We start from the raw sequence: 26,367 nt of genomic DNA on the forward strand, positions 1-26,367 counted from the left end.
TAAGATCAGAAGTCAAATTTTTACCCAGCAACATAAATACAGTCCTTGGACAGGAATTTTAATTTTCTTTTTATCTGTTTTTTATACTATGCTTCACTTGTAAGGTACATTTTTCTTTTCTTTTTGTATTATTGGTCTATGATCATAAATTAAATAAACAAACATATTCCAGTATTGATTGCTAAAATGGACCGTTGATTTTCTAAAAATTGTTAGAAACGCAGTGATCAGGTTGGATCATTTTTTCCATATTTGGTGGCAATATTATAATGCTGAACAATTTTGGAAAATGATTTGTAACAGAATGAAACATTTTAAAAATCAAATTTCATTTCCAACCTGTTTTTCTACTAAATTTTACTAAATATTTTAATCCCACAAAGTATACTGAATTAGCTCCATCCATGGTAACTGCTGCAAGGATATCTCCAACTCCAGTTGGAAAGTATGCAGTTCCTTCTCCAGAAAATTGGCTAATTAAGCTCTGCCAGCATGCCTTGATGTCCAAAATAACTTATTTCAAAAGTAAATATGACACAAAGTTTTATTCAACTTTGAAACAAATTTTGGATTATAACTCTATATACTGCTTGGTCCCTCAGTGGCTTTCAATACCATCAAACACAGAATCCTGCTGGGCTGGCTTCAGGGACTAGGAGTGACAGGCACTGTTTTGTGGTGGCTCTTCTTTTTCCTTGGCTGGTTTCAATCAGTGTTGACAGGGGTGAAAGGTCATGTCCACAGCCCCTCACTTGTAAGGTGCCATAGGGCTCGACTCTCTCTCCCCTTTTGTTTGACATCTATATGAAACTGCTGGGTGAAGTCATCCATCCATCTCTACCCAGGGTGGACCAACTGACCCCATCAAAATCTGCCCAGCGCTTGGAGGATGTTTGGGCCTGAATGGGGAGGAACAGAGGCTCAATCCTGACAAGAAAAAGGGGCTTCGTTTTCTTGACCCCTCTGGCCAGGGCACAACAATAAAAATCAGAAAATATCAAATTAAAATAAAATAATAAAAATAAAAATAAAAGAAGACCAAATAAGCAGGCACAAACAGCATATAGTGAACACGTAATTGAGGCTGGCAATAGTAACCTTATCACAAAAGGGACTTATCTACCACCCTGGTTCAGCGCGCGGGGAAAAAGTCAGGGGTTTGCAGTTGTACTGAAGGCCAACAGAATTAGGGCCACCCGAACCTTGAGGGCGGGAGCAAATTCCAGAGGGCAGGTACTCCCAGAATTCCCCGGGCCTATAAGGATGATACTTCCGGCGAACCGGAGACCGGGAAAAGGTGGCTTGCACCGTAACCGCTGTCGCCTAGCAACACCTATTTGTGTTTCCCCCCCATTCCTGTTTGAGAACGGCCAGCTCTCCTCGCAGGACCAATAGCATCTTAGACCATGCCCATCTCTTTGTCTCATTTCCGCCCGTTCCTTCCCATAACACCGCCTACTCTCCTCAGCGAACTCCACGTCTACAAATGATTACTATCCGGAAGTTCTTGGATCTTGTCTGAGGTGGAATCCGTTCACTTCCGGATCACCTATTCCGTTTTGCCCTCCCCTTCTTGTACGGCCACGCCGCAGGTGAAAGCCGGCGCGTCTTCGGCTACCTGGCAGGTAAGATTTTCAGGGAGTCCCTCCTTCCCGGGGCTCTCGGTTGCGCGGATGGGGCTGGCGATTTACCCCTCTCGCCTCGGCGCTCATTTTGCCTTCTCTTTCACCTCAGCTTAGCTTTCCGTGCTTGTGGTTGAGTCCCCGTCCGGGAGATGTTGCTGAGAGGCTGGCAAGGCTCTGGTGCCTCCGCAGGGTCCTTGGCGGCGGGATTGTTGCTGTTCCTGCACCTGAATTGGGCGGTCCGCGCCTCAGAGATCACCTTCGAATTGCCTGATAATGCCAAGCAGTGCTTCTATGAGGAGATCGTGCAGGGCACCAAATGTACCCTGGAATTTCAGGTAAGGTCTGCACGCGCGGGAGCCCGCCCTCCCACGCGTAGAATCCTTGCACTTGTATAGTTTCAGTTGGTCAGGCAGAAATGCGGTTTAAAACGGCCCCTTTAGTACTGTAGTCAAATAGGACTGAAACGAGGGCGGTGAGAAGAGGATCTTTCAGAAAACGTAACAGAAGATTCTGTAAAGAGTCAATTAAGGCAGGGTTCCTCAACCTTGGCAACTCTAAGCTGTGCGGACTTCAATTCAAAGCTTTGCTGGCTGGGGAATTCTGGGAGTTGCCAAGGTTGAGGAACCCTGAATTAAGGGACTCTGAGTTCCACGTTGAGGTATTGCCCCATTTCTACTCTCACTTAATCTGCCTTCCTTTCCTTTTTAGTGTTCCCTTGGGCTTCTGATCTGTCATTTGCTATGGACCTTTTAGTTTTGAGGCTTATTTTTTTTACTATATATTGTAATGTTAGTCTATCAGTTGTTTTATTGTATACCTGTACTGTGTGTAGTTTTAAGCACTTACAAATAAAACTACTCATAACATTGCTGTTTTTATTTCTTGATAGTTGTATGTGGAATTGGTACCTGTGGCTTGCAGCAGTATGGTGAAACTGGTCACGAGCGTTTCTTTATCTAGTCTTCATAGATAACAGACATAATGATTTGGTTTTCAAACCATCAGGCATAGGCTGTTCTTAAATATCTGTTTTGTGCACTGTGCAAAGAAAGTGAAATTGTGTGATTTTCAACTAAAAGAAGAAAATGATATGCAAAATAAGTTGGCCCTACAGGTTCCAAAGTATATACAATCAATATTAATACAGCTAAATAAAGTATATATAACATGTCGAAAGTACATATACCAGCATCAGCAATTTCATTCTGAAAATGAATAAGGCAAATTCTGGCTATCAGCAATTTTCTGTGTGCCATCAAACCAACATCTTCATTAAAAGCAAGGTTTGGTGTACATTCCTGTTTTTTTTTAAAGCAATCAAGTTATTTTATATTTGGATATAAACTCTGTAGACAAAATGCATTATCTGATTGTCTCTTCTCCTGAATATGACAGTGAAATGGAGCTGTGCTGTATGGAGATTAAAAAGCATGGGCCATATGTTGCCTAAAATATAAAAAATGTATTTATTTTCTATCCAACTTGAATGATGATTCATCTCATTGTTCAATGGAAACAACAGAAGCACTATTTTTTATGTAATCAGTTTGGCTTCACCGCAGTGTCCCATTTAGCAACATCTTGCTGTCTACTTCCTCATCTTCTACTCAATGAGGTGTAGAATGCTTCTTCCAGCTATACCTCCATCTTTTAGTCCTAGTATTAGAATTAAATATTAAGAGTGTTATTCTCATTTCACAGGTTGACTTCAGATAATATTTCAAATTATCAAGATTCAGGAGAACAAATTGAAATAGTAAATAAATATTTGAAAAGTGATTATCCATAGAACAAGATGTTTAACAGATTTTGGTACAGAGAACTGATGATAAAAATGAACTGTGTAATTTTATCTGTAGTATTAGCTGCAATCTCAAGAGTCCAATCATGCTGTATTTAGGAATTAGGATATCGAACATAACTATTGCTGGGAGGAAAAGCATATCTGCATAGACTAAATATAAGCTTACATTGATTATGTCAATAAATGCCTTATAATGAGCATTACTAAGGTATATGTTAGAAAAAAAATAGGATATAACAGTCAAGTTCTAATTAGTTAAAAGCTTAATAATTTCATATAAGGTAAATGTAGTTCCTTCATAGAGAGCAAAGTTTAATTTGTAAGTTGAGACCTTAAAATTTGCAAGAAAACATTGTTACATATGATTTATGAACTTGGAGATAAGTCTAGCAACTTCTAGCTTTTATTTCAACATTTCCCTCCATCTGTTGTTTTATTTTTTATTTCTGTCCCATCTATTTTTTCAGTTAGAGCATTTAAAGACCTATATTGCATGTCAGCTTCAATGTAGAAATTCTGATTTACCTAGGCCAATTTCATTTAAGCCCAAAGTAAGAAATGGTAGCTTAAAGTAAGTTAGCAAATGAGCCAGGATTGACATCATACATTGGTGCTTTCTGTGCATTAGCTAATCAGTACATGGGAGTTTAACCTTTTTCCACAATCCAACTCATCTAACATTTGCATGTTACCCATTATACCTGTATTGTTAGAAAAGCAACAATACAAACTTGCTTTAAGTCCTGCTGCAGAACCAGGCATTCCACATAGAGAGTGTTAATTCCCATAAATATATATCTGTGTGGGTGCATGTATGAAACAAACTTCTTTACAAGAAGGGGAGACACTTCAGTAAGGAATTAATAAAATACACCAGGAAACTCTCAGGAGACAATCATATAAACAGTTGGAAGAAACAAATATCAGGTTCCATTCTGTGGAATAGAATTGTGGCCTGCACGTCTCAGAACCTGATTTGGCTAGTGCTGAAACAGATTTGGGTGCTTATTGGGGAGCAGTGAAATAATTTAGAGTCTTACGAGTAGGTGCTTTTCCGTTCTGCATTTCTCAACCTAACCTGTTGTTTGGGTGGGCAGTCGGCTGGTATTCTTGGCGATGTCTATGTATGGGGATGCAGGACAATATTTTTCGTGGATATCATGTTTGTTTCATTCAATTGTTAATAGTCTCTTTATGCAGAGAAGAACATTCCTGCAGTAGAATACCAGGAGTAGAATGTTCGCCAATAATGCTGGCTGTGCTTCCCATATTTCTACCTGGAATGGGATGGTTATATCTTTTTGTGGGGGCTCACTAACATCAATCCTCTTGGTGCAAACATCACATTATTTTGTTTGGAAACTGTGCTACTACCTGATACTAAGTTCCTTATTAGGGAATTTTATCTGAAATCCTGAAGCAAGAGGTATATGAGGATCTTGAGAAGATAATAGAATTAATTTTCCTTTATTATTTTGCTTTTCCCAAAATACTAACTTCTATGTTTCCTATGTTTATATCACAGAGATGTTTATCCCTGTTTTTATACATGAGCAACATTCCTTTGTTAGAGTTTATATTCATTTATTGCAATGTTAAAGTGTAAAGTGCGTTTTCTCTTAACCAGATAAACAGAAAGATGTTCTTCTTGTCTGCCATATAATAAAACTTAATGGCATTATTAAAATTAAAGCACCAAAATGTAAAATTAAAATCCTGATTGTATACAACTGTTTAACTGCTTGAAAAAATGAACCAAGATTTTCCTTGGTAGAAAGTTCACATTTGTGATTCTGCTACTGAAAAAGACTTGTTGTATATGCCCATCTACCCAGAAAATGAATCCTAGTGCAGCTCAGAGAAGGGGAGTATCACAGGTAAGAGAAAAGTCTGTTGAAAATACATTCTCATTAGGAGTGGGTAAGAAAAAATAACCTTCATTAGATCAAGCATTCTTAATGGGAAAGGAATGCTGACTCTTTCAGAAAAGGACTATGAAACCAGAAAAGAGGGTGAATAGAATAGAATATCATGATTATGAGCAATCCGTACTACAACCCTACCTGATCCTTACCTGCATTGTTTCCAAAAATGTTGGCAATGCTCTCTGATGTCAAAATTCCATAGCTTTAATCTTGCTGTGTATCCCCATCCTTTTGTCTTGATATTCCATGCTTCTTATTTCAGGCTTCATAACTCTTGATACTGCTTGTTTAGCTGCCAGCAGTAGGTATTAAATCTTGACGTAGGTTCTCTTAGTTTCAGCACAGATTATGTGTGGATAACCTATTCTGGAATGAATTGTATTTATTCATCAAAGTGTAATATGTATGATGAAGAAAATACTTAATTACAAAATGTATCTTCAAAAACCTTGTCCAGTATATTCTGAGCTTACTAATGAGAGCTTTCAGAAGTTTGTTTTGCTGAGTGAGAGTTGTCTAGCTTTTGAGTGTTGTCTAGCTTGATCATTTTATATCATGATATAAAATGTTACAACACTTTAATCATAAGTTTTAGCATTATCAGTGCATTGTTACAAACTATAATGGCTTGGATTTGGTTTCTATCATAAGTACCATCTAATTCATGAAGTTGTATTAAGACACTCTCATAAGTTGATGTGTAGATGAAGTTTGTCTGTTTTCCCTCCAGCTGCTGGTGCCTTCAAAACAATCTATTTTGTAGGTCCCATGACTGTTCATACTATATTTTAAAAAATGTTAATGATTGCTAGGAGAAATAGCAAAAGTTGCCCCTTCATACCAATATTTCTTTACTAGACCAAAAGCCTTCCATGAATGGAAAGGGACCCTCTGTTCATGAAAAATTATCTTTTAGTACAATCTGCTGGTTTTATCTAGATGTGTGTCATGTTCGCCGTTAATCACGGATTAATCGTGCTTCTACAAGTACAAGATGAATGGCCTTCCTGAATTTAGAAAATGAAGAGGAATCATGCATACTTTTTCAGAAGCGCTGCATGTTTTAATCTTCCCCTGTTCTTCTGTATTTAATTTTCCATTGATTATGTGCTGTTAAATCAGTGTCGACTCATAGTGACTGCATGGATAGACCTTTTCCAGGATCATCTGTCCCCAGTTTGGCCCTTCATGTCTTCCAACAGTGTCCCCCCCTGCTGCTGTAATGGGATCTATATAGCTTGCTGCTGGTCATCCTCTTATTCTCTTTCCTTCCACTAAAATGGAAAGCCCATGTCAGTCTTTAATAACTGCATATCTAGTTTTGGATATTACATAATAGGATTTTATTTTTGTAGTTACACGGTAGGATTTTATCTATAGTAGAAAGAAGTTCAAAATTGTGACCTTAATGGTTTTAATAACTTTTACACAATTTGAGTAGAGAGTTATCCTTAGTTCCTACCTTTTCATGTTATTTGGTAACTTTTATGCCTATTTTTCAATTATAATTTGGGCCAAACAGTTCCTGCAAGTGCAAGAATATCTGAAGTGCAACAAAATGTTTCTAGGTTGCCTTTGACTTACTTGTAATTGTAATATACTTGACTTCAATTGGCGAGATTGAAGAGATTATAATATACTTGACTTCCCTTGCTGAAATTTTTAACAGTCTATGTTTAATATGTTTGCTTTGTAAAGATGCTTCTTTAACTGACAAGAATAGCAGCATCAGTGACTATTGTTCCAAATACCAATTTTCTTTATTCCACAGGTGATTACTGGAGGACACTATGATGTTGATTGCCGCTTAGAAGATCCAGATGGTATTGTGCTATATAAAGAAATGAAGAAACAGTATGATAGTTTTACTTTTACTGCATCCAGAAACGGAACATACAAATTTTGTTTCAGCAATGAGTTTTCAACTTTCACACACAAGACAGTGTACTTCGACTTCCAAGTTGGAGATGACCCACCTCTCTTTCCTAGTGAAAATAGAGTTACCGCACTCACTCAGGTAGAGTGAACTTTGAGCACATAGTAATATCTTTATCCCAAAGTATACTAGGACCAGGTTATAGGACTTCAGAAACTTTATTTCTGTCTAGTTCCATGTCTGTATGGCTAGTTAACTGAGTTGATCACTTTGATCACTTGATCAAAAATGGGAATACAAGGGAGGGTGGCATTTGATCATCTTTTCCTTTATACAACCAAATATTTTTGTATCAATATTGTAAATTGAAGCTTGATATCACTTGAGTGATTTGTAAAGATGTCTTAATTTTAAACTCCACTGCAGTAGACAATTCAATATTTTGTTTGTCAGTGTGCAGACCACTGTAGTTAAATGTGAGAGGTAAAATAATGGCCTTAACATGAATGAAAGGAGGGATAAGAAGGCAGGTGAAAACATCAGATTTCTGCAGTTGGATTGCCCCCTCTTCTAGTACAGGGCACTTTAGTATCAGCTGTCCTCTGAGAAGAAACAAAAAAGGCAAAAATCCCCCCCAGGCTATTGTGTGTGTAAAAAATCCCCCAAGTGTATGGTTTTTACTATAGCCCAATAGGAAGACCTGCAAACCTCCAGATGTTGGTTAACTACAAGTTGTAGCATCCATCACTGTTGGCCGAGGACTCTGAGACTGCTACTTTAGTAACATCTTTCCACCAACAGAGCATCTTCTGCCAGCAGTAGAGATGGGCTCAATCCTTTCTCCTGCATCTTCCCCCCCACCCCCATTTCCCAAATGCATTTTACAGGATTGAAAGGAATTTCCTTATTCAATTGAGCAAGTAAATATTTCATATGACTACAGAGTTCATCACATGTATACACGTTTCATTTTAGGATTTCAATGATAAAATTATTAAATTAATTTCAATATTAGCATTAAATTCAAAAGCTTTCAATATATAGTTTGCATCAGGCTCTAACATTCTTGCTGCTGACTGACATACAGCTTCTGTATGGGTAGGAAGACTTGGTTATTGGTAATTATTCATCTGTTTCATTACAGAAATATTTTTAGAGTTGGTTATTTTTGTTCTAATAAAAAATATGAGCAACTAGATTAATGCTGTATGAGAATGATAAATTTCATTCTGCATTCAATACTTCCGTTTGGGTTTTCATAAAACTCTACTTGTTATACCTATATGCTGTGATTAAATATGATGTAAAGGTTTATATTCCCGTAATTTTATTATCTAAGGATCTGTTTTTTATTTTATTAGTGATTAGATTTCAGAACATCTTACTCATCAGTGCTCTATTTTTCTGTCTCTAGATGGAGTCAGCATGTGTTTCAATTCATGAAGCTCTGAAGTCTGTCATTGATTACCAGACACATTTTCGGCTGAGGGAAGCACAAGGCCGTAGCAGAGCAGAAGACTTAAACACACGAGTGGCTTATTGGTCAACAGGAGAAGCCATCATTCTACTTGTAGTTAGCATTGGGCAGGTATTTCTTCTCAAAAGTTTCTTCTCTGACAAAAGAACCACTACAACTCGTGTTGGATCATAACAAGCTTCATATCCATTGTTTGAAAAATATACTATTATTTGAATGATTTCTAGTTAAAGAACAAGTACAGGGAACATTTTAAATAACTTTAGCCTTCTCACTTCAAAGTTGTAAAATTTGTACTCCCCCAAAGCTGTCACAGAAAAAAAGACAGCCTTTTATTTGTTACATATTGGGGTTTTCTTTCATATCTGCTGAGAGATCTAATAGTTCCTATTTTTTTAACAAATGAGACTTGTTAGTACATAGTGCTTTAAGAAAATCCTTTAAGTGGTGAATTAAAAGATTGTCCTTATGAAAAACAGAGTGCAGTCTGACCTTGCAAGTCTGGAAGTGTTGAAATGAAAACAGAAACACATATAATGGTAGTCTCAAAGCCTTGTACTGCACTGTTTTGAGCGACTATGGAAATTCTAGGGTCTTGAATAATATTTTGGGTGTTTGTGTGTGTGTGTGCGTGTGTGTATAATTTTACTGCACCAATTTTAGACAGAGTCCTGGAAAAAAACAATTTTCTGTGCATTGAAAAAATCTGTCATTTATTGCATTTTGCTTTTTAAATTAAATAATGGGGAAAATGCCTTATAATTCTTGAAGCTGAGTCTTAGAGTTTGGCAGCTGCTGCTGCTGCTCTGAAGAACCAAATCAGTCAGCTTTGACACAAACCATCTATATTTTAAGAATCTGAAGTTTTCACTTTAACTTGAAACTTGATAGGACTAAGCAAAAAAATGCACTGGTTTAAGTAACTTACAGCTAAAAGCTAGACTTGTAGTTTCTTTAATATTAGGTCAGAGCTGTTCAACTGGATGCCCTTTAGTTGTTTGGAACTATAATTCCCATAAATCATAACGATGGTCAGTAATCATGGGAGTTACAGTCCCAGAGATCTGGAGACCACCAAGTTGAATAAGATAGGATTGCATGGCCATAAATGGCTTGAGTGTTTTAGTCTAAATAATTGATTTATTAAGCAATGTATGCAAATGGGAATAATCAGATAACTTATGTGAATTAATTTGCTGATTAAACATTCTAAAGTGATGGGGACAACTTCTCACTTGTGCTTACAGTAATGTGTTGCTTTATCCTAACTGCTACCACTTTTATGCTAAAAGGCTACTTTTTGGAGTATCTTACAAGCTTTGGGGGAATGAGGGATTTTGCTATACTGTATAATTGGTAGTCATTCTACCTATACTGCTTTCTAACATCCCAAATGCTTTTATGGGTATTTAAGACTGCACACTGTTGTTTCAGGCTGCCCAAAAGAAATTAACATTATCACTGCAATCATACACATTGAAGGTAAGCCTTATTTGTCTCAGTAAAACTAGCATCTTCTAAGTGTGCTTCTGAGTGGATAACAAGGCTTATCGGAGAGGATGAAGAAATGATTTATAGTGGTTACAAGCATATGAATACCACTAAGCTTAAGGGCTTACACTCACTAAAATACAATTGATATTTCATAGTACTTTTGTGCAGAGTTAATTGACCCATTTTTCCTTGTTCCATTGTAGATATTCTGTAAGTACACTTTACATTGTTTTCTGTATGAGCTGCTACTTGTGCTGTAAAAAGGAGGAAGAGAGGTGCTCCATCACTGAGTCTGGCTAATGTTAAAAATGCCTAATATTTCCCCTTAGTTTGTGGGTGTGGCTTTTTAGAAGATAGACCATTGATTTGTTTAGAGATGGAGAATATTCCAGTGGTACATTTGTTTGAAATTCTGCAATAATAACTTGCTGTAGAATGTGCTTGGGCTTTCATTTGAGCTTGCAGAAAATAAATTTATTGAATGTACTTGTTGTTTCTTGTAAAGGTCAACTACCTGCCATTTGTGAAAGAAGGGCAGCTAAATCAGTTTTTAGGATGAGCTGCTTTAACTTCCATTCCTTTTAGTGGTTCATATTCAAGAGGCCCATCAAAATCCTATAAAACAAATAAACATTGACAGAAGTGGTATTTGGCCATAAATGTGAGGAAATCTCATAAGGGCCTATCTGCTCAGACTAAAGTTATACACTTTTTTGTAAATAGGTCAGGTGAGAGTTTCTTTAGTTTGATTTTTTTCATTCCAAAGTTTGGCCATCTATATCAAACTGGTTACATATATGATGGAGAAAAGGCTCATAGCCAATAGCCACGTAAAAGCACATACCTAACAAGAGAGTAAGTTTCTTAACAATAGAGCTTAGGTGCTATTTGGCTTTTCTGATTTTGTAACAGACAGTTGACAGGATGTAATTAAAGGATAAAGATCCACATTTGACCACCACCTAATATGGATATAAATATTACTGTTCAAAGTTCTAGGTGGTTACCAGGCATTATTTCAGTCCAAACATACTTACTTTAGGCACATAGTATGAACTTTGCATCTAGTTCCTTAATTTATAATAAGACTACTTGGCCTGTTCATTTTGTAGGATAGGGTTTGGGACAGTGACTTAAACTATCTGGATTCTGTCTAAATGATCTTGTACCTTGCTGCAGTTTATATTTTTTCAATGTTCCTTTCATATATTTCAGAAATTTTAAAGTTGCCACATTTGGTTCTAGTGTATATTATTATTAGCAGTGATTAATAGACAAAAGCAAATTCCAAAGTAAGTTTAAACATGTCTGTAAACACAATTTGGTTGTTAAGAACTATTCAGACAAAGACTCAAGGTACATGTATACAATTAAAATACAATTTAACTGTATCGTGATTCCAGGTTTTTGAATTTGATTTTCTTGAAGTCCATATATATGTATAATGATATGAAGTGTCCAGTTCTTGATAAAAACCTTTCTTAGTGTCAATAAGACAAAAGCTAGCCCTGTGAAATTATATATGAAATAATAAAATTAATATAAGGTTCTGTTGAGTGGTTATTATTTGGAGAGTTGGGTTATGACAACAATTGTAAAATCCTCTAAGAAGCTGCCATTTTTCTTCAGATTTGGATTTTAAATTATCCTGTCTCAGTTTTAGAATCAAAGGCAATGCTGAAGGATAACTCACTCTTTACAAATTCTCAGAATCTGCTCCTGGTTTTGCTTAGTACTATAAAACTTAATCTCATAAACTGCATGTGAGACTGCCACATACATTAATTGTAGATACAGAGATGTGGATATAACTGATAGTTAACATGTCAGATCAAACAATATTTCATAAACTGGCATTCAGCATATCTTGGACAGCAATTTCCATCACCTCCAGCTTGCAGTTTCCCTCCCCCTCTCCTTTAATTATTTGTCAGGTAGTTGCAAATCTCAGGATACTTTGACCTTGCTGAAGATGTTGATCAATCCAAGACTCTGGATATGTTTTAAAATATAAATTTATTACACATGCACAGACACAGAAATATACCAAGGCCACATTAACATGTACCTCATTTTTTCCCTTTAAGCCAACTTTTCATCTGTTGTAATTGCTTTTGGAATCTTACTAACCAATCCGATTGATTCCTTTGTGGGAATGAAGCTTCAATTAGTCATTGATCATTCAACTCAAGAGCACAATAAATTCTCATCCTTTTATAGTAGTCAAGATACAACCATATCTTTCTGTGTGCACTTGTACATGCACGTACATTTAAGTGAACTAGTAAAGTAACAGCAATTCATCAGCATACCACAGAGGGCACCAGACTGGGGAAGTTAGTGATTACTATAAACTGGGTGTTTGGTGACTAAATAAACATGAGTTTCTGGCTACAGACTATCTCAGATTACAACATTGCAAGGAAAGGGGAAGAGACTTAACAGCACAAGCGGAAGAGGAAATAACAGGAAAGATGAAACTAGTTAAAAATTGATGCAATGGAAACCCCTTGTTTCATCTTCTGGAAATCACATGACTTGGCGAATATTCTAAAAATAATTTGAAAATCAAGTACTGTGCTGACACAACTGAAGAAACTTGGGGAGATGGGAGAGAAAAGGATTACAATAGATAATTGAGAACTACTCTGTGAAATGGTGAGAAAAGTTTATTTGGGGGGTATTTGTAAATAAAGGGATTAAATCAGTGAAAGGCCTAATACAAACCCATCAGTAGGCAAACAGAAAATGAATGTCCTTGGTATGCTAATTGGGTCATCTAGTGAAAATCATAATGGCAACGTTGCAAATGAATACCCCTGTCGAACTTTGGAGGTAGATTCTAATCCAGCCTTCCCTAATCTAGCACCTTTCAGGTATGTTGAAAATATAAAAATCATGCTCTTTAAGAATTTTGCAAGTCCTCAACACATCTGGAGGGACAGAATTGGAGAAAAGTATTAATATAGAGCAGTTTAATGGGGGGCTCCTTGCTACAGTAACCAGAAATGTTCATACAAATAAACCACCCATTATCAAATGCTGAATTTTAAGAAGACATGGAAATTACCATCTTGCATTGCATAATGATGTCCCATGGATTTTTACTTTCAATGCACTTTGCCAAATACTGTTCAGTGTCCCACTGGTTTTACCTATCATTCCCACACCCTATGTATAAATTATATTACAATGGTTCTTTTGTGGCAGTCACAACATTTTAATCAAGTTTGGAGTATTGTGATTAAAGAGCATTACAAGAACTCTAAAGCCAGTTATTAACTTTCCAAATTGCATTAATCCATAACATGATTCATTTACTTTCAGCAAATATGTTGTGACTTAACAATTGTGGTTTATATACCATCGTTTATGGTTCAGCATAAATTACAAACGGCTGTGAATGAGCCATTTATAATTTATTCTGTAAACTATAACTTAGTGTAGAGCCTCAATGTGGCGCAGAGTGGTAGGCAGCAGTATTGCAACCGAAAACTCTCCCCACGACCTAAGTTCGATCCCAGCGGAAGCTGGATTCTCGGGTAGCCGGCTCAGGTCGACTCAGCCTTCCATCCCTCCGAGGTTGGTAAAATGAGTACCCAGCTTGCTGGGGAAGGTAGTGACTGGGGAAGGCAATGGCAAACCACCCTGCTCTACAGTCTGCCAAGAAAACGTCATGAAAGTGGCATCCCCCCAAAGGGTCAGACAAGACTCACTGCTTGCAAAGGGGACCTTTCACCTTTTCACATAGCTTAGTATAATGTTTGATCTCAATTAATAATGTAGCATTAGCTTCTGGATTTAGAAACTTGTTTAATTTTGGTTTTCTAAAAGAAAATTCATATTTATAAGGCTGTGTAGACGGAATGTGAGAATGACCTTGGAAGACTGGAGAATAGATGCTGACTGGGGAATGATCAGATAAAAGAGCAAGGAGCCCGCAACTGATTAACAGCAGAGAAAGAAACTTAGAAAGGATCTGCCCTAACTTGGCAGGTGGTAAAAAGGGACAGCGGGAGATTTGTACTTTCAGACTTGCAAGATTCTGTTATAATGTAGCCTAACAACGTAGAAGTAGCTCATCTGGTCGTGTTTCCTGTCTGGTTTACCTGGGAGGGCTGACAGTAGATGACACACAAAGCAAAAAAATTCAGTTAAGAAACATACATGCTGCCATTTCACCTTTCATACACTGCACTGTAACAAAGATTTGTGGCTTACTGTGTACCTAAACCAGAAACAACCATCATTGTAGGTTTACAAAATGCATTTTGTAACTGATAACAAACTTTTCTAGGAACTGAAAGCCCTGATTTCTGAAAATCTCCAGTTGCCATTTCAGGCTTGAATGCCATGGTAAGCCACAAAACTCAACAGTTGTTTAACATGGCATTTTACCCATGGTTATCTTAACTATACTTTTTTACTAAAATAATGCAATTTTATTTTCTTTCTTTTTAAAAAAAACAATGCTTTCATATATGGAAAAAGTAAGGAAAACAGAAAAAAGAAACGTGTATACAAGCAAACAATTGAACCTTAGGTAAATGAAATAATATTGATCAGTAATTCCATTACACCAATAAAAAGCTAGCTCATACAGAAAGCAAAGATATCTGTGATCCAGGACTGTTAATCTGGGGGTTTAGTGTCTCCAGATTTGAACAGTAAGGTTATTGTTTTGTTTTGGTGCTCCCATGTCTTATAAATTTATTAATTCTTCCTATAAAGGTAAGTTGCAAATTCTTGGTATAAAATTCACAAATACATTCACATCTTTAAACTTGATCTTTGTACCTTGTAATATATTAACTATATTAACAAATGTATGGATATCAACCAAAAATGTGGCAAAAATATGACAAGAACTTACCATATGAATAGGAGTCCCCTCACCAATTTTTACACTTCCAATATAATGAATAGCCAATCCTTTCAATCTTCTGGGTTCACATGATACAGAGAACCATAAACAATACAGAGTGGGATTCCACAACACAGAAAGGTAGTGTGTGGCTTCCTGTGGCATGCAAACGGTTGACAATGGAAAGCAATAGCACAGAAGTTTTAAATTGTGCTTAAGAGAATAACAGTAGCTCTTTTACACACAGATCTAGTGAAAAGGATTTGCTGCCCTCTGTAACCAGCCTTAAAATTCTCACAGAACAGTACAAAATCCTGTTCTATGTATTCTGCAGTATGTACCAGGAAAATCCAGAGCTGGACTGGAAGACTACCAATAGAAAATGTGGAATACAACTTTTTTTTTCTGGCTATCAATATTTTCAACAAATAAAATTCAGCATTATCAGAAATTATGGTTTAGTTAAGATCTCTTAATTGCTTCTCTCTTAATTGGCTGGGATTAAGCTACAGGTTAACTTGATAATGGTTTCTTGAATTAACCCAAATACCTACGCCTACCGCACCTTGAACCACCAGCAAGCGATGATTCGGCTTCATGAGCCACTCTGAAGAAAAGAACCAGAAGCTGGGTTCCATCCCACAACAGGATCGGCTAAAATAAAACTAATTCGTGACTCGCTTAGTATGCCGTGTGAACAAAGCCTCCGCGGGGATAACAACAGGTTTTGCAACCTTGAGGGCTCAAACCTGAATTAAGATAACAGTTTAGCAGAGCTCAACCAGCTGAACTGGAAAGCCGAGCAAGAGAACGTACTCGCAACGCGTCAGCCGGCGCGGCTCCGCCTCTGCGTCCCTTTTACTTCCTGTCGCCGAGATGACACCCGGTAACTTTGCCGCGTCGTCGTTTCCAGCGGACGGTTTGCGAGGAGCTGGCGGTGCCCGACGGTACCGTATTCACCGGGTTACGAAGAATTTCCTCGCCCGATGAAGCTGGTAAATGTGGCTTCTCAGCCTGTGGCGGAGGGGAGGGGAGGGGAGGGGAGGGGAGGGGGAGTTAGCGTGGTAATCGAGAGAAGATCCTCAGTTCCTCAACTTCCTAATTTCTAGCCCAGCTTTTCCAAAGTGGCTACGAATTAGAGCAGTTGAAGGCCACAACAAATGGAAGGTTCTGGCTTGGGAGGAGGCTGTGAAAGCCACAGTGGCTTTTGAGGAAATGCAGTCCCAGTCCCTCACAATCATAGGTTATCCACAAGAGGAAGTGGTGTTGTTTCCCACCTATGCCCAAATCTGAATCCTGACTAAAAGGGGTCTAGATAATCTGTCTCAGGGTCCTCAAGTTGCTGCCCTACCACCTTTTTCTAGAAAAAGTAGGTTAGAGATAGGGTGGAAATGATTCACATTGGCTGGATCAAGGGATTGCTACTTGAGAAGAGAGCATACCGCTGCCTTTTTCAAAGGTGATGGTACTACCCTCATTTCAAAGAGGCATCAATCACTTTCTAAATCTAGTCCTTCATCCCCACAGCTGGCCACTCAAATGAGCCAGTAGGGGCAAAGATCCAGCCCACATGTGGCAGTGTTCACTTAATAGAGAACTCTACAGGTAGTCCTCACTTAACAACCACAATTGGGACCAGAATTTTGGTTGCTAAGTGAAGTGGTCATTAAGTAAATCCAACCCCACTATATGACTTTTTTTGCAGCAGTTGTTAAGCAAATCACCACAATCATTAAGTGAACCATGTGGTCATTAAGCGAATCACACAGTTCTCCATTGATTTTGCTTGCCAGAAGCTGGCCAGGAAGGTCAAAAATGGCGATCACATAACCACAGGATGCTGCAAAAGTCATAAATGCAAATTGGTTGCCAAGCACCCAAATCATGACTGCAGGAACACTGTGACGGTTGTAAGTGTGAGCACCAGTTGTAAGTTGTTTTTTCCAGCAGCGTCATAAGTCTGAAGCATCGCTAAAGGAATGGTCATTAAGTGAGGACTATCTGTACTTCATTGGATTCCATAAGATCAAATGAATCCCAGATCTTAGCTCAAAACTGTCAACTCTTTGGACTCTGCCCAGCCCTGAATGAATATGCGTGATTTTGTCTACCAAATGCTTAGCAAAAAGATCTTAGCAGCTTGCTGGAATTTCTTTTTGCCATCATTCCTCAATAGGAAGAGCCAGTTTGATCTAATGGTTAAGGCTCCAGGCAAGAAACCAGGAGACTGAGTTCTAGTCCCTCCTTAGGCATGAATGCCACTGGGTGACTTTGGGCCAGTCACTCTCATTCCACAATGTCAGGTTTGGGTGACAAGCTAGTCGATCAATTCCTGTCACAGCCAATGGATTAACATTCGGTTGATCTGAAAAGTGGACTCTGCACCCATGGGAAAATGCTAGGAAGAAGAAAAAAATAATTTCTCAATAGGATCTGAGTCACTTTAAACAGGCCTGTACATGCCACAGATGACAAAGATGCCACAGATACAAAAAGGGCAAATATATATTGATCCTTAACCACCAGAGTAAAGGTCCGAAACTAGACATGTACCCATGTTCAATTGTGTTCCTGTCTTGTCTCCCACTAGTATCAGTCTAGGTATCTCCTGTTATTTCATGTCCTGCCCTCTAGTACCATACAGAACAGATATTGATCTTCTGCATGACTTGCTTTCAGGTACTTTTGCAGTCCTCTTTTCCGTTTCCCCAAATGCTTTTCATAGGAATTAGTTTCAACCTGTTCTAATTTGTCTGAATCTTTGTTAGTGTCAAATCCAGAGCTCAATATACATGACCAAAGTTGGGATTTCATTCCACCTCCCACAGGTTTTAGTTGAAAGCCTTTCTAATGAAGATCACTATTTTTATCAGTTCTTGTGATGTACAAGCTATCTCATATCAGGATACTAAATGGTTATGTAAATATTGAACAAATGCCTTCCAAACTCAGGGCCATGAAGGAATGGCTAAATAGTGATTAACTTGAAAGGCGAGAGGTGAAGGCGGAGGATTTAAATCCTGAACTTAGGCCTATATTGCCTTGTTTAGGACAGAGCAGTCCCCAGTAGCAAGTTGTAACTGGTTTAATGATGGGATGGTAATTCTAACAAGTAAGAAGGCAGTAGAATGTTCAAGTAAGCAGTCACACACAAGCTCCAGGGGAAATAAAAGGAAGGGGAGACCGTGCCTGCTAACCAGGGTGCAACACCAGAAATGCCGAAATGGGTTGAAGCTGAGGATTCAGGGATCCAGAGCCAAAGGTCCCCAGAGTCATAGCCATAAGAGACAAGATGGACAGCCAACACTGTGCAGGTCAAGGAAAACAGAGTGAGACAGTGGTAAAGAAACAAGAGTGGTCTGTGTCAATGCCAGAAAGTTCCACAAGCCAGTCTAAGTCATAAAACCTAGAGCCCAAGAGTAGACCAAGGACAAGAGAACACAGACATTGGAGAGTTGTTCCCAATGGAGAGCAAGGTCCTTAGTGGCTGCTGCTGAGCAACTCTAGTTGTGGGCATGGCTCAGATAGAAGCATGGTTGTCCTTGCTTTCTGAGTAGCCAAGCAGATTGCCTTGGCTCTGTCCTTTGAAGTTGCCAACACATCCTGGGGATAGCCATCCTCCCAGCATCTGACCCCTTGTGATCCAAGTTTGTCCTCAACCTGCTCCTGCTCATTGTCACCCTGGTGTGCTTCAGGTGATTGGTTTCCTGCTGGCCCCTGAGACTAGCAACTCATGGGATCAGGCCTTTCAGCCCCTGATTCAGAGAAGTCAGAATGGCCCTCCCTCCCTTCCTCGCTCCCTCTCTTGGCTTTGATTTCTGTGTACTGTAGAAAGATTGTAGTAGCAAATCTTCTGGATGCTTTATTCCTGTCTGCTAGAAAGAAACTAGGGACGCGGTGGCGCTGCGGGTTAAACCGCTGAGCTGCCGATCAGAAGGTCGGCGGTTTGAAACCGTGCGGCGGGGTGAGCTCCCGTTGCTCGTCCCAGCTCCTGCTCACCTAGCAGTTCGAAAACATGCAAATGTGAGTAGATCAATAGGTACCGCTTCGGCGGGAAGGTAACGGCGTTCCGAGTCGTCATGCTGGCCACATGATCCGGAAGTGTCTATGACAACGCCGGCTCCAAGGCTTAGAAACGGAGATGAGCACCGCCCCCTAGAGTCGGACACGACTGGACTTTACGTCAAGGGAAACCTTTACCTTTACCTAGAAAGAAACTAATCTAGCCAAATTGTGTTTGTGAGATTACTGCTGAGTAAAACAATTCCAGAATTAGTGTTAGTATCTGGAGACTTATTTGCAGCCATTTGTGGGAAAAACCTGAGAAACTGCTTTTGAAGGATGGAGGAATGGATTTAATGGCAGTATGGAAGTGCTTCACATAACATTAATGTAGTTTCATTTTCCAGCTAATGTGCTCTTTCCCCCCTCAGCATAGACTCTTGACCTAGCATAAATCTTGGGCAATTCTTCAGTCTACTTTGAAATGGTGGTTAGGATTAGGAAATGGATTCATCATAAAAATTATACTTGCCTGTTGCGGAAGTGAAGCTTGCTAGATTAAAGGGATTAGAACTCTGAACACCACATCTTTCTGTTTGCTAAATCAAACTTCTCTAGATGTATCAGGAGTTCAAGAAGGTATTAACTCTTAATTTCTTAGAAGAGAGGTGCCTCTGAGGCCCATGTTGCTGTGCAGTTTACAACTTCTGTTTTAGGACACAAATCTTTTCATCTCTCATGTGCTGATTGAAATGTGCTTACTCACTTTGGCGTATGCTAATCTAATTATATTTAAATTTAAACATTCACTGCCTAATTAGAACAGAAATATGTGAAAGAGTCCAAACCAGTTTTCAGTTACAATTCACTGTATTTGTATTTGTCCGTGCTCATGTCTATGCTAGCATGTACACAGATACACACAATAATACAACATATGTAGCTGTGCCCTAAGATGGTCTTTCCCCTAAAAATAGAGACAAATTCCCTCTATGTAGTCTGTGGGAAGAATATCAAACTAGTTTTCAAATAGTTTTTAAAAAATATTTACTGTGTTCTTATTTGTGATTGTAGCTTGTTTTGGTAGGATTTGTGAAAAAGTGAGAAATAACAATAGTATTACTATTTCTGTGAAGTTTTACTGATGTGTAGTTATCTGAAAATTAATGATGTATGTGTGTGTTTTTTATAGGTATGCCAAAGAGTTTAGAGATGGAAAAATCCAAACAAAGTTACAGAGTATTTTCCAGGTTAGTGCTGTAGAAGAATTTTTCCAGGGGTACGTTTGAACCAGAGACCAAGACCCAATTACGTTGAAGCACAAACTGGTTTGTGATAGTGCTGGAGGCAAAGGCAGGCCGTCTTTATGGGCTTATGCAAATTAGATTATGCAAGCGATTGGGTACAGCAGCAAGGTAAATGATTGGATATAAATAAAAGGAAAGTATTTGATTGGATATAGCATATTTTGTGACTACGGAGGTCAGTGAGGTAATTAGAACATAACTATGAGGTACTAGGGCAGGAATACAAAGACAATGGGGTTATGAAAAACAAAAAAGCAGTATTCCATGAACAGTTTCTTTCTAGGGAGTTACTTTCTTTTCCTTTTCCAGAGCTCTTCTTGCCTCCCAGTATCTATCTTTATTTATTAATTAAATTTAGCCACCGCCCATCTCCCCCCAAAGAGGGGAGTCTGGGCAGTTTACAACAAAGATAAAAACATTAAAATACTCTAATAAATATAAATACGAATATGACATAAATATAAATACAATATAAAATCCAAATGACGGTAACAGTTGGAATATCATTCAGGTGTATCTAAAGGGGCTATTTAAGGCGCTAACCATCTCCAGGTGTTATTACTTCCTTTCCTTCCCCAAGGAAGGTGGCAGAACCAAGTCTTCAATTGTTTTTGGAAGGTCGCAGGGGATGGAATCTGTCTTATCTCTGGAGCAAGAGTGTTCCAGAGGGCGGGCCCCACTGCGGAGAAGTTCCGCTTCCTGGACCCAGCCAGAGGGAATTCTCTTACAGACAGGGTCCATAACATGCCCTCTCTGCATGATCTTTTCCTAACCAATCAGCATTTTTTGGCCATCAAAATGTTTTATGATCAAGCTGACAGTTTAGTTTCCCTGGGAAGATGTATTTAGATTATGGTTTTAGTTTGTCCCGTGTGGGCGTATGGTAGCTAATAAAAGGAGGATCTGAGAGGGCCAGGTGGGCCAGGCAGGTATGTCATGCTTGAATTCAGGGGTGAGGTTCACCAGTCTTGCCCTACTTTCTATGAAGGACTCCTCCAGATTTTTTTTGGCTGTAACATCCAAAATTATCTCAGTTTGATTTTTGCCAGATCATGACCCTTGTGGAATTGTCCAACCAAACTTTGAGCCACAATGTATTTGTTATATACTTGAAACAAAACACATTTTATGTTTTGTACATTCCTCTAGTTCTCACCAGTCAGGACAAATCGCTTGACATATTGTAGTCTGTTCAGTGGAGGACTTTGAAGTGCTCCCATGGAGGTATTTGTGCTTAACCCCAGTTCTAGGAAAATAGAAAGGAAGGTGCTTTGGATCTTCCCGTCCAACATCCATTGCAACAAACATTCTGAAACATAAGGAATAGTTGTGTAAACATGCAGTCTTGCACACAGGGAAGTTTTTATGTAACATTTCTATTTTAAATTAATGAAGCCAAATATTTAGAGATAAAAAGGATTTTATTTCAAAAGAAAGAAGGCACATATAATTCCAAATAAAATCCATACGTTGGCCTAATTAAATTAATTACATGCTTATATTTGCATAAGAATATGTTCAGACTTCATTGCAGAGAACTGAGCCTTCTACTTTGATTATTAGGCAGGTCATCCTTGCTCCATCTCCACCCCTTTGTAAGCATTAGCCTCTTAGTTTTAAAAGATACGAAGGATAAGTGAAAAAATGAGTCAACTTTCACTTTGACCCATCATACAGAATCTTCCATCTTGGATACTAGGAAATCTGTAAACTGTCTAGGAGCAGATGCCAACTTCTTAATACCCCTATGGTTGAATGATAAAGTCACAAATTAGTTTTCACCAATTGTGCCATTGTACAGTCAGTATTGTATGAAAGAGTCTTTTAGGAAAACAAAGTATGAAAGGTCTGTCTGTGTATGGTACACTAACCAGGTGCTTTAGGGGGCACTGCTGTGCAAACCCCCAGTTTGATATACAGCTAGTCCTTGTTTAGCAACCACAATTGGGCCCAGCAACTTGGTCATTAAATGAAGCGGTCATTCAATGAAACTATGACAGTTTATGATCTTACTTCAGCTTTCCTTTACAGACTTGTGAAGGTCATAAATGCAAGGATTGGTTATAAAGTTACTTTTTCATCACCGTTGTAACTGCAAAGGTCACCAAACAAGGCATTCACTAAGTGAGGGCTATATGTAGTGACTAAGATGGTAGACTTGAAGCTAGAAAAAAACAGGTTCAAGTCCACCTTCAACTGTGGAAACTCAGTGGATAACTTTGGGCCAGTCACTATGTCTCAGACTGATCTATAGGTTGATGTTTGGAAAAAATCGGAGGTAGGAATGCTATGTTCACTGCCTTGAGCTCCAGAAGGAAAGGCAGGATCTAAAATCTAACTGAATTAATGAATGAAAAAAAAAAGAATGTGTAATGATGAGGATCTGAGACTGGACATCATGTAGGAAACATGGAGGAGAAAATTGTGACTGCCTAAATATTTGCTGTCTAAATATCAGATGAGAAAAGCTACAGAGGTATATCTTAGAACAAGCTGCTTTCTAGCTTGACCCTGATTGGTAGTGGTACACTACAGTCTGAGAGATAATTTATATAATCCTTTAAAGATACCAAGGATTGGGATACCATAATATTGAATTATGGTGCATTCATAATCAAGTCATTATTTTCAACTCTAAAAGGAATATGAAATAAAACATGTTAGAATAATACTCTATTCTTTCCTATATTTAACACAATGATTATAAATTGTAAAGGGATGTGACTGATTTTTTTTTTTTTTTTGGTGCCTTTGAGTTGACTTCTGGCGATTACCTGGATTAGTCCCTGCAGTTTTCTTGGCAAGGTTTTTTCAGAAGTGGTTTGCCATGGCCTCCTTCCTAGGGGTGAGAGAGATTGGGACTGGCCCAAGGTCACCCAGCTGGCTTCATGCCTAAGGTGGGACTAGAATTCATGGTCTCTTGGTTTCTAGCCTGTTTTCTTAACCACTACAGACTTGCAAATAATGCCTTCTTTCACCAGCATTAGCAGTATGATTTATTAAAGCTTATTTCATTATTTAGTATAACTTGCAGGGTGCAATAAAAGTGCATTTTTCACAAAGATACATTGACAGAAAAAATAGGAGGACTTTGAATGCCTTTGAAGGTATTTGCAGAATACCTTTAAGGTTTTTTGGAAACATGGTTGGTCCAGACTTTAAGGAATACCATTCTTTTCAGAACTCTGCACTCAACTTCTCTCTGTAAACAAGGGAGGCTCTTGGGTTTTTTCTTGATGCTATATTTTCTTCTCCAGTCTTCCCTATACTATCCTTTAATAACTTCTGCCCCATACTCCTTGGCCTACATTTTTTTTCAGGTTAACTCTGATGATTTAATCATATAATTCCTCATTTTCCATTTGTTTTACAGACTGGAGGAATGAGGATACGGTCTCTTTACTTTTAAGAGTTTGCCACAATGGGAAGCAGTATTTCCAAAAGAATTTATCCCTTTTTTCTGAAGAACAGTATGAAGACTAACTATGCGAGTCAAGAACATTATTTTAAGCAAAAGTCTACATTAGAAACCTGTTGCCATCCAAGTGTCCAAGAAGTAGACAGCGGTGATGAGGATGCTGAAGATAGGTTTTATAGGTTTGTGATTCTTCATGCTGAGGAGGATATAGAAGAAGCCATTAGAGTCCAAGACTTGTTACAAAATGAGTATTGTATCAAACCAGGAATCATCTTTGCGGAAATGCCTAGTGGTAGGCATTTGCTAGAAAATTTAACTAATGCCATGAACGATTCTGCCTGGATAATTATTTTGCTGACAGAAAACTTCTTAAGAGACCTATGGTGTGAATTCCAATCATACACTTCTCTTTTGGGTGCACTGACCATCCCACATAAATATAATAGTGTCATACCCATGAGGCCACAGAATAAACCGCTCCCATGGCAGAGGACTCCTTTCATTCTACGGTGTGTTAATGTTCTTCAAGAAGATAGTCCTGGATTTTCTGATCAAGTAAAGAAAACTTTTCAAGAGGCTCGATACAGGCAGCAGGAAGAGGTGTGGCGGTATGGGCGAAAGAAAGAAGTGGCCCAAAAAATCCTCGAGTGGTGAATGTAGAAAGCAGCTTTCCTTAACCAGCTAACTTTCAGAAAGGCTGGGCCTAGAACTCAAAGTGTTCACAACCAGCATGAGCAATAATCACACTGACTGGCAATGATGGGAAATATAGTACTAGCACATCTGAAAAACATTAGCTGGAAGAAGGCTATTATAAATACATTTTTAATAGAAAATATAGAAAAATGGAAGGTAATTTATTTGATTGAAGACTCTGTGATACCCTGATCTACATTTTGTTCATTTTGCTTTGGATACTTAAGAGCTTGGGAGAGGAGGTCCTCTTCAGATGAGCCTCCTGGAATAATGCTACCCAGAAAATTTCTTGTTTTCCACCTTCCTAGCTATACATGAGCTATGAAAGTCTTGAAGAGAAGGATCATAGGTCTGTGCCTGGAGTAAGCATTCCATTACTAGGATCTTCAGTTTGAGGATTTCTGGTGACAAGGGTTGGAAAGACATCTGTCTGAACCCTTGGAGAGTCACTGTGAGTCACGTATTGGACTCAATGAAATGATGGTGGCTTCACCTGCTATTTTCTAAGAGTTAAAAGCAGTCTTAAAGAATAATCACTGTTTATAGTGTGTATTTTCATCCTATTTCTATCTTTGATAGATTTTTAAGGATTTTAGTACTGTGTCAGAAATATGAGAATACTATCTAACGAGACATCATAAAGGAATAAAGGAAATATACACTTTTGTTATCTAGTCCACACATTGCACTAAACCATAATACGATTTTTGTTATGAACTAGCAATTCTTCCATATAAATCATAATTTATAGCTTAAGTATGATACATAAACCCAGCTCATTACTATGTATCACTCTATATTTTAATCCTTTTAAAATATATTATCTGTCTCCCATTTTCAAATGATGCTTGGCAGGACTATGTTTTCTATTTATATCCCTCACATTGCCCAGATCCCAGTTGAGAATTTCGGTGTTCTTTCCATGCTGCTGTTTCATTCAGTGTAATAATGTCATTTCCATTTGGATCAACTGACCTATCAGTTCCAAGACTTTTTGTTGGCACAGCTGAAATACAAACTGCATTTTTGAAGGAACACAGTGGAATTGTAAAGTCTGTACTGTGAAGTTTTCCAATATGGGCAGATCTTTGTGTTCTGCAGAGCCTAGTGTTGAGTCATTCAATTAAAAGCTTGTTGGCAATTCTGTACTTGTTTTCATTTATTAAATAATGATAGTTAAGCAGAATCATCAACATCTCTCATAACTAAAATGACCAAAGATGATTAGTCTCCTTTGTTTTTCTTTTTGTTTAATTGTAAACTGCAATAAATTGCATTTGAGCAGAGTTGAATTGTAACTCAGACCAAATAACAAATTGGCTACTGATGATGATAAGAAGGCTGTAGTGGTGCCTGTTTCTTTTCAGCTTCTAAGATACTTCACAATGAAACTGGGTGCTGAAAAATTCATTTTCAGTCATATTAGTTATACATAGGCTGGATGGCATGACAATTAACTGGATGTACTGTGCAGCTGGCTCAACAATTATATCCAGAGGTATTGTGTGGATTACAGTGGGAAGGGCAGATTGAAATCCACCCTCAGCCGTGGAAGTCAATGGATGACTTCAGGTCTATCATTCTTTCTCAGCCCAACCTATCTCAAAGGGTTATTGTGGAATAAAATTAGGTGATAACTATATGTATGCTAGAAGGAGTGCCATCTTGAATTCTTGGAGGAAAAGGAGGATATAATGTAACAAGTAATCTAAACATGTTTTGTTGAATAAGTCATGATTGATATATAGTGGTCAAGGCAATAGGCTAGAAACCAGGAGACAGAGAGTTCTAGTCCCACCTTAGGCATGAAAGCTGGCTGGGTGACCCTGGGCCAGTCACACTCTCTCAGCAATTTTAACTTAATTTAATTTAATTTTAT

At 38.3% G+C, this 26,367-nt stretch overlaps 2 protein-coding genes across 4 annotated transcripts; both read left to right on the forward strand.

Moving 5' to 3' along the window:
* The first annotated feature begins 1,486 nt into the window (after window positions 1-1,486).
* TMED7 (transmembrane p24 trafficking protein 7) lies at window positions 1,487-11,750 on the forward strand. Its single transcript, XM_063295317.1, has 4 exons — window positions 1,487-1,625; window positions 1,735-1,960; window positions 7,126-7,371; window positions 8,645-11,750. The coding sequence occupies exons 2-4, from the start codon at window positions 1,775-1,777 to the stop codon at window positions 8,879-8,881; spliced, it is 669 nt and encodes a 222-aa protein (XP_063151387.1). The 5' UTR covers window positions 1,487-1,625; window positions 1,735-1,774; the 3' UTR covers window positions 8,882-11,750.
* Window positions 11,751-15,939: 4,189 nt separating this feature from the next.
* On the forward strand, window positions 15,940-25,750 carry TICAM2 (TIR domain containing adaptor molecule 2). 3 transcript variants are annotated; one of them, XM_063295318.1, is made up of 3 exons: window positions 15,940-16,060; window positions 20,260-20,482; window positions 23,748-25,750. In XM_063295318.1, exon 3 carries the CDS (start codon window positions 23,796-23,798, stop codon window positions 24,444-24,446), a length of 651 nt encoding a protein of 216 aa, XP_063151388.1. In that variant the 5' UTR covers window positions 15,940-16,060; window positions 20,260-20,482; window positions 23,748-23,795; the 3' UTR covers window positions 24,447-25,750. The 3 variants fall into 3 exon arrangements, with proteins under 3 accessions (XP_063151388.1, XP_063151389.1, XP_063151390.1); XM_063295319.1 differs by having other exon boundaries at window positions 20,260-20,317; XM_063295320.1 differs by lacking the exon at window positions 20,260-20,482 and having other exon boundaries at window positions 15,942-16,060.
* Window positions 25,751-26,367: the final 617 nt, after the last annotated feature.

Source organism: Candoia aspera, chromosome 2 (assembly GCF_035149785.1).
Source record: "Candoia aspera isolate rCanAsp1 chromosome 2, rCanAsp1.hap2, whole genome shotgun sequence".
Classification (NCBI taxonomy): Eukaryota; Metazoa; Chordata; class Lepidosauria; order Squamata; family Boidae; genus Candoia; species Candoia aspera.